Source organism: Coregonus clupeaformis, chromosome 24 (genome assembly GCF_020615455.1).
Source record: "Coregonus clupeaformis isolate EN_2021a chromosome 24, ASM2061545v1, whole genome shotgun sequence".
Lineage (NCBI taxonomy): Eukaryota > Metazoa > Chordata > Actinopteri > Salmoniformes > Salmonidae > Coregonus > Coregonus clupeaformis.
The window spans coordinates 60757028-60766136 of NC_059215.1; the positions used below are offsets into that span (position 1 = coordinate 60757028).

At 41.9% G+C, this 9109-nt stretch overlaps 1 protein-coding gene across 1 annotated transcript; it reads left to right on the forward strand.

Annotated features, from left to right (window-relative positions):
• Positions 1-477: 477 nt before the first annotated feature.
• LOC123481855 (zinc finger protein 583-like) lies at positions 478-8744 on the forward strand. The gene is made up of 2 exons (XM_045207378.1): positions 478-951; positions 6728-8744. The coding sequence occupies exons 1-2, from the start codon at positions 642-644 to the stop codon at positions 7630-7632; spliced, it is 1215 nt and encodes a 404-aa protein (XP_045063313.1). The 5' UTR covers positions 478-641; the 3' UTR covers positions 7633-8744.
• The last annotated feature ends 365 nt before the right edge of the window (positions 8745-9109 follow it).

Consider the following 9109-nt stretch of genomic DNA (forward strand, 5'->3'; position numbering starts at 1 on the left):
ACGTTTTTCTCAAGATCTTGAGAGTAATACAACATTTACGTCATTTAGCAGACGCTCTTATCCAGAGCAATTAGGGTTAAGTGCCTTGCTCAAGGGCACATCGACAGATTTTTCACCTGGTTGGCTCGGGGATTAGAACCAGCGACCTTTCGGTTTCGGGCACAACGCTCTTAACCACTAAGCTACCTGCCACCCCACACAACCTCATATAGTTTGTCTGAGGTTAAGATTACTTCAGTGCTAAATCCTTTATTCAAGTTGATAACATGATAACCAATAACAATATTAAAAACCATGATTTACTCAATTATTAAACAATGATTCTGCAAACCATAGGAATAATTCCTACAGTCAGAATACGCCAAATTCAATAATTAGTGCTCAAAGATTTGACTGAGTAATGCACCTTCTTGTCTCCACGCGGTAGGTGGCGCTTTCTATCTTTTTGTATATCTAAACTCCGACAGGATGCGCACGCAAAAAATAACACAGTTATCGAAAATGGCGAAACATTGATAACGAGAAGCCATATACTCTTTACAACTATTACTATTTCGTGAATAAGCTGCTGACAAAAACCTTTAGAATCTTCATCGCTAGCTACAGTAGTTGTGACCGTTGAAATAAAACAAGGGTTTAAAATGTCGGAGACGAGTGTTTTGCGTCAACGGATAAGCTCTGTCATGGACATTCTAGCCTCCGCTGCCGTGACAGAGATTTGCAAGTTAGTAGAGGATTGCTGTGGAGCGTTAAGTGTAGAAGTCTTTCAAAGCAAGGAGCAAATCAAAATGCTAGAGAAGCAACTCAGCCTGTCTGAGTCGAGGTACAAGTCGGTGAGTGGCAAAGAAGGGCAGACGCTTGTTACCAGTGGTTCATCGAAAACCAACAGTCCTTCGGGCAATTACCCCGCGGCCTATGGCAATGATGCGGACAACACTGACGATGACGAAGGTGGGCTATCGATTTGTAACTGTCTTCAGGGTTGCCAGGTCTTCTATCATTTCTAGCTCACTGGCCACTGAAAATTGGCCGAAAAGTCCTAAAAACTAGTTCCACATTTTTATTTGCGCAGCAAGAGAGGAGTTGCCACCTTTATCCAATAGGTGTCTCCATAATGAAAATCTAAATACAACTGGTAAAATTGCTTTACCTCGTTCTCTGCATTTCTCCCTTTGTTCATGATAGTGAATGGTTAAAACATATTGTTTTTTTTCAGAACATTATTGTAAAATGGTATTAACACAAGGCACATTACTCTAAAATAATCGTATTTTCAACTGGAGTATAGAAATCCAAAAGCTCCAACAGTTTGCTTTTTGGCTTCTTTTATTTCATAAAAAATGTCCATTCAAGTGTGGCAGCAGGCATCCATTCCTCTGGACAGTCAGTAATGGAGTTAATAGGTTCCTCTCTGTCCTCACCTCTGCTCCGCTGTGCACAGCTCTCTCTCTCCTCTTTCTGGCAATGCTAGCTAGCTTGCCACATACAGGGCTCGAGACTAACTTTTTTCATCTCGTCCCGAGGTGCAATTTAAATCGTCCCAAACTGAAGATTAACTGTCCCATATTAAAATACTTATTATTTTTATTTTACCATGTGCCAACATGGGTCTACTCTAGGACCTAGGTCATTCGGTAATTTAAAAGGCTTATAAGAGTAGCTTAGCCTGCTACTGAAATAGCCAGAAATTCACATAAAAATGTTTATTCTAAAAAGCCAAACATTGGAATAATATTTACATCTATTTTACATAAATGTACATAAATAATTGGCCTACATGTAAAAGTGTAGCCTAGGCTGTATATGCGTATTGGCTACAGCCTCATGTCCACACCGATGCTGACATGAGGGAGGCGCCAGAAAAAGTAGGCAAACTTTAATTAGACTTTTAATTACATAAATATAGGCTAAATGCCAGTCATGTTTGACAATTTATAATGTAGGATAATTAACATTAACGTCTAAAGTCTTAAATTCTTTTGACATACTTGAAGCACAGTTCGTTCAGATCGAGCGGAGTCAGCATTCACAATCCTAGTCATATTAGCAACCCATGTTACATCTTTCAAAATTTCTAACAGATATTTTCATCTCTCACATGAAACCACTCGAATGTGCGGTGCACTCTTTAAAATGGTGTGTTCCCGCTAATTGAATTTTAGAACATTTGCGCATAGCCTTGTGCACTTTGCTGCGCTAATAATATTTAGAAATAATAGCTGATCAACATTTTAAGCTAAAAGTTCTGATCTGTTACATCAGCTTCATTGCTTTTTAACATTTTGGGATGTAGCCTACAGTAGGCCTAGTTGTATGAATGTGGATCTATTGTCCAGGAACTGTCCCAGAGTCTGTTTGAACTATCCCAGACATTTTTGTATACCCTACCCATAAAGAAAGCACATAGTTTGATCCTCTCTCTGAAACTGTTGAATGATTATTTCTCAGTTTCTCTCGCTTTCTGTGTTGGCTCTAGTAAACTCAGCTGCACCTCCCTCTCCACCACTCTAACTCACTCACTCAGCAGATAGTCAGCGGCAGTAGGTCAGTGAAATTAATCATGTTTTTTTTATTAAGAGAAATCTCATGGCGGCCGCAGTGCAATTTAGAAGTAGCCCAAAAACCTGTGACTAATACATTTTCACCTGCGACTTCGTTTTCAAAGTAGCCGAATTTGACAGGAAAATTACGGACATGGCAACCCTGACTTTCTTTCTTTCTTTCTTCTGTGTTTACCGGCAGTTGGCATCCAATGTTTATGGTGCATTACCGCCACCAACTGTACTGGGGTGAAATAAATAAACTCCATTCGGTTGGAGGGGGACAAACTAAAACACAATTAACTTAACAAGCTCTAACTCTGTCCTTCAAAATTCCATAACTCCCTCCCCAGGCTCCGGGGCCTGAGAGGGTGGTACTGCTCATTCCAGTACCTCATCTAAATCCTTTCCCGAAAAATCCTTCAGTCCCTGGAACCGCTCTGCTGCATTCACAATAACGTCCATCCTTCCATTCCTCTTCTCCATGTTAGCTGTGCCATTGACCACCATTGCCATAAAAATCTTCACACGTAACATCTCTGGGTCCTGCTGGTGAGAGGCCATCCCTGCCGCCTGCAGAGAAAGCCTATCCACCACCATGGACTCTTCAGGACCACTCAATCCCTCAACCCTTCTGCTGCATATGATATCATCTGATTAGCCCTAACTCTTGCAACCTCATCATTTTTTACATTTTACATTTTAGTCATTTAGCAGACGCTCTTATCCAGAGCGACGTACAGTTAGTGAGTGCATACATTATTTTATATTTTTTCATACTGGCCCCCTGTGGGAATCGAGCCCACAACCCTGGCGTTGCAAATGCCATGCTCTACCAACTGAGCTACATCCCTGCCGGCCATTCCCTCCCCTACCCTGGGCCAATTGTGCGCCGCCCCATGGGTCTCCCGGTCGCGGCCGGCTACAACAGAGCCTGGATTCAAACCAGGATCTCTAGTGGCGCAGCTAGCACTGTGATGCAGTGCCTTAGACCACTATACCACTCCTCATTCACCCTCGCCGGACACTCCAAAGACGTCGCTTCATGGTTCCCACCACATTTGCAATACTTCACATTCTCGACACTTCTACAACACATTAGATGATCTCGTCCACAACATGGACATCTCGGATTTTCCCTTCTGCATACACTTTCCACATGTCCAAAAGCTTTAGTGGTTACACTGCATTACTCTTGGCACAAATGCTCTGACATGATAATTCGCATATCCCAGCTTCACCTGGGTAGGCAGGGACTCCGCTTAAAAAAACAAAAGGACAGACACTCTTCACTTTCTCTCCATTAACCACTCGATTCATCCGACGTGCATCAACCACTCCAGGGATATTCTTAATTTCTTTAACATCAACTCCCCATGAAATGCCCGATATTACCCCCTTGACTGGTGCCCTGCTCCGAAGAGCTACACTACCGTTCAGAAGTTTGGGGTCACTTAGAAATGTCCATGTTTTCGAAAGAAAAGCAATTTTGTTGTCCATTTTAAAAATAACATCAAATTGATCAGAAATACAGTGTAGACATTGTTAATGTTGTAAATGGCTATTGTAGCTGGAAATGGCTGATTTTTAATCTGACTGCCCATCTTAATCTTTTATTTTTATTGGCCAGTCTGAGATATGTCTTTTTCTTTGCAACTCTGCCTAGAAGGTCAGCATCCCGGAGTCGCCTCTTCACTGTTGACATTGAGACTGGTGTTTTGCGGGTACTATTTAATGAAGCTGCCAGTTGAGGACCTGTGAGGCATCTGTTTCTCAAACTAGACACTCTAATGTATTTGTCCTCTTGCTCAGTTGTGCACCGGGGCCTCCCACTCCTCTTTCTATTCTGGTCATAGCCTGTTTGCGCTGTTCTGTGAAGGGAGTAGTACACAGCGTTGTACGAGATCTTCAGTTTCTTGGCAATTTCTCGCATGGAATAGCCTGCATTTCTCAGAACAAGAATAGACTGACGAGTTTCAGAAGATAGTTATTTGTTTCTGGCCATTTTGAGCCTGTAATCGAACCCACAATTGCTGATGCTCCAGATACTCAAACAGTCTCTAGAAGGCCGGTTTTATTGCTTATTTAATCAGCGCAACAGTTTTCAGCTGTGCTAACATAATTGCAAAAGGGTTTTCTAATGATCAATTAGCCTTTTAAAATGATAAACTTGGATTAGCAAACAATGTGCCATTGGAATACAGGACTGATGGTTGCTGATAATGGGCCTCTGTACGCTTATGTAGATATTACATAAAAAATCAGCCGTTTCCAGCTACAATAGCCATTTACAACATTAACAATGTCTACACTGTATTTCTGATCAATTTTATGTTATTTTAATGGACAAAACATTTTGCTTTTCTTTCGAAAACAAGGACATTTCTAAGTGACCCCAAACTTTTGAATGGTAGTGTACACACGACACGGCATGTTTTTCAAATCGGATGAGCCACAACACACGCTCTTTCTGCTCCACAGAAGTACAAGAAATCAAAACTAGCCCACTTCTCGTGATCCTCACAGCTTTAACTTTACCTAATACTTTCCCCTCCAGTTTAAATATCACAAACAGATTCCTCAAGTTTGGCATTTGGGTCATCCGCTCCTCTTCTACAAACTGTACTCCTACCATGTAAGAGGGCACATTTTTCAACATAACTTTGCTCCTTTTTCCATTCCCTACAGTCCAGTCTTCCACTATTCCCCCGCCATCAGATTCAAGATCCACGTTTGCACCTGCTTCCGCCATCCTCGCTTGAGTCACGCCAGACTCCTCCTCGTTCATTAGCAGCACCTGGCTCTCTAGGTACGGCTATAACTGGTTATTGTCAGCCTTTGAGCTAATCATGGGGCGGATTCGATTATTCTGAGTCGCGGGGAGCCGGCTTATGGCCTGTGACGTGAACTAGGAAAAGCGGTGAGGGAGGAGCGCCCTTGTCAAATCGAACGGTAATCAGCGCCGCTTGGTCATTTTGTCAACAAGGCAGCATGTTGCGTTGTCCAGAAACCTACAACATTATTTTCCATAAGATATGTTTTAATTTTCAAACAAATGTTCATTGGAAAGGCAGATAAAAGCATTTTTATCAAAAGCAATCACTTTTGCATGTGAAACCACAGATTCCTACTCATTACTCCACGTGTTTTGAGCCGACTTCACCGTGGACTTTGAACGGGGCACCTGGCGCTCACCCCCAGGAGGCAGCCAGTTTCTAAAAAGAATGCAATCAACTTTCACCCGTTGCAAAACACGCTTACCCGGGCCAGATTAATCAAATCCCCTCACTAGTCAAGAAATGGTCAAGTCAATGGTCGTGTTCCCCTGCTCAGACCTTGCATGCATCTACCAATGGCTGCGTGGCACATCAAAAACGGTATCATCGACTCATGGCCAATTGTGCACCGCCTCGTGGGTCTCCCGGTCGCGGCCGGCAGCGACACAGCCTGGGATCAAACCCGGATCTGTAGTGCCGCCTCTAGCACTGATCAGTGCCTTAGACCGCTGCGCCACACGGGAGGCCCCAAATCCAGTCAATATTAATAATAAAAAAAGTGAATAGAATAAACAATATAACCTGTTCATTAAGTACAAGCTCTGTAGACAATCTCTCATGGACAGACTACGTAAACATAAATGGTACCGTAGATCTGTCTTTATACTATGGGCACCGATAGCTAACGAGCAGCAATAGTTCCGGTGCTTGGATTTCACCATTTCACAGGTGGATAGCGTCTTTAAAATTTCGGCAGGGGACATTTGGCCCGTAACGTGCAAAGAGAAGCTCCTCGTCCTTATTCTAGCATTTATTCTCTTAACACGGATGGACCCACAACTTAATCGAGCAGCTGACCAATTACGCAATACTTTAGTTCTGGGTTAACAGAGATTACTGAAGACATTAAGTCGCTGGTTGTACTACCCTTGCGTTTTTTAAATGGACCATTAGTGTTGTTTAGCTTGAGCTATGCCCTCTCCATTATAATCAGTCGAGTCAGACTGCGGCTGCTGGTAAAAATGATTTGACCATTTATATACACAAACTGTTTGGGTCAATCAACAACAGCACAGATTAGTGCGAAATCCTGAACATAGCCTATTTTAGACCCCATTATCTTATGTCAGATCATCAACACCTATCTCATCAGCATTTCAGTTCTAACTCATCCTTTCTCCTTCCCTTCAGATTTTCAGCAGTTCATTGTCTCTGAAGAGGAGTTTCCCCCTGAGCAGCAGCACTGTAAGCAGGAATGGAGCCCCAGTCTGGGACAATATAATTGGAACCCCATACAGATTAAAGAGGAACAGGAGGAATTCGGGATCATCCAGGAGGAGGAAGACTCTGTATTCACTCCTGCCTGGGTGAAAAGTGACTATGATCAGTACCCAACTCAGTCCTCACAAACCCAAAGTGAAGAATACAAAGACAGAATGGCCTCTACTGAACAGATCAAAACAGAACCTAAGGAAGATGATTCCTCAGAGCCAACCCGTGACTCTCAGCCCCACTGCAAATTGAAGGGTAGAAAATCCATGGATCTGAAATCCCCAGTGCAAAGTAGAAGTCATACAGAAGATAAATCATTTTGCTGTAGTGATTGTGGTGAATGTTTCACTCAGATGGGAACATTGGATTCTCATATGAGGACCCACACACGGGAGAAGTCTTATCACTGTCAGGATTGTGACAAAGTGTTCACTCGGCTTGACCGCTTCAAATCGCATAGGAAGGCCCACACAGGAGAGAAACCACATCGGTGTGGTGAATGTGGCAAATGTTTTTCTCAAGTTGGATATCTGAACTATCACATAAAGACTCACACAGGGGAGAAACCTCATCGCTGTCATGATTGTGGCAAATGTTTCTTTCGCATTGGTGAGCTTAAGCTTCATAGGAGGATTCACACAGGCGAGAAACCACATCGCTGCAAGGTCTGTGGCAAATGTTTTGCTCGTCCTAGTAATCTGAGTTCTCACATTAGGATTCACACAGGGGAGAAATCTTATAGCTGTCATTATTGTGGCAAATATTTTCGTCATAAAGGTAATCTGACAACACATATGAGGATTCACACAAGGAAAATCATATAATTGTTGCTATAGTAGCAGATATTTCAGCACTGGCGGTCACGAGAATCACATGAGCGATAAACTATATTGCTGTCAGGATTGTTGTAAATGTTTCACTAACTATTTGAATCTGAATCAGCTGAGGAGACGGAGAGGAGAAACCACATTCTACCAGAACTAGAAAATATTTATTTGACATTGTGTATGAGACGTTCACGCTGGAGCAATCTTCCAAGCCGTCTTTCAAATGCTTAAGTGGCAGAAGTGCATTGAATAGGCATCAGAGAATACACACTGAGAAGAATACACACTGAGAAGAAACTATGTAGGCTAAGTCATGATTGCTTCAAAACAAAGCAAGGCCTAAGAGGACACATGGAGAGAATGCACGGGAACATGACTGTGCCCTGTGTGGGGGAAGGGCATCAGACTGAAGATTGAGGCACATTTTGTAACTTCCACTTGTGTATCTTGGGTGAATAATATACTCTATGACTTTGGCTATTTGTAATTCTACAAATACAGTTACTATTGTTCATAGTTTAACTTGATTACGCTGTATAGTCATCTTCCATAACTTTCCATGTGACACAGCCAGGCAATAACTGCACAACATCTGTCAAATAGTTAACCTTATCACTATCGTTGGATTATCTTGATCTGATGAAACCCATGTTGATGCAAGCTGTAACCGAGCCCATCTCAAACGGTCACATGAACTGGTCCTATTGAGTCCAGTAGAAACCATTTTAGATTTCAGTTCAGCCCACTAGACACCAGTAGCCATTCTCTACCTGAACTAATGGAATTTCCACTAGGGAATTGATACATTGTTTATGTACGCATGTATGATACCTACTTCAGTGTGTAGTTATGGTGTGTTTTGCCCCCTATTGAATACTGTCTTCTTTGGAAGTCATGGTAAACATTTTAATGGAAAAGTTATAGAATTATTTATTGAAAAGAGTGGGAACCATGTTTAAAAACCAAACAAATATCACATAATTACTTCAAGAGATCCATGTGTTTTATAACTAGTATAAGATGTTGATAATAAATTCATTTTAGCCTTTATTATTCATTTTACAGTTTTACGTGAAATGACGCTCACTTTGAAGGATTAAAAAAACTTGACCTGGAAGTTCTTCATTACTCTTGTTGGCTTCACGGGTGACGGAACACAACAGGAGCTAGCTATTGGCATTATCTGAAGAAAAAAAAAAAGGTCTAAATTGGAGTTGAGTGATTTTTTTAACCAATGATGTACAGGGGATGCAGAGGAGATATTCAGAGCTGTTACAAAAACGATATCAGAGGACCAGGACAACGTTTATCTATCGAAAGAGGACAACGACCGTCTACAGGGGCTGCTTGTCATCATCCTGAAACCTGAGATAAAGTTGTATAGAGCAGGTTTGTTACTTTCTCTGTATTCAACATACATTTTATAAACATTGACAATGTTGACAGTTTAATTCGGTTAGCAGGAAGCTAAGCA

Coding starts and splice junctions, on each gene's coding strand:
- LOC123481855 (XM_045207378.1), top strand. CDS start 642: ATGTCGGAGACGAGTGTTTTGCGTCAACGGATAAGCTCTGTCATGGAC. Junction 952..6,727: donor CAACACTGACGATGACGAAG/GTGGGCTATCGA, acceptor CCTTCCCTTCAG/ATTTTCAGCAGTTCATTGTC.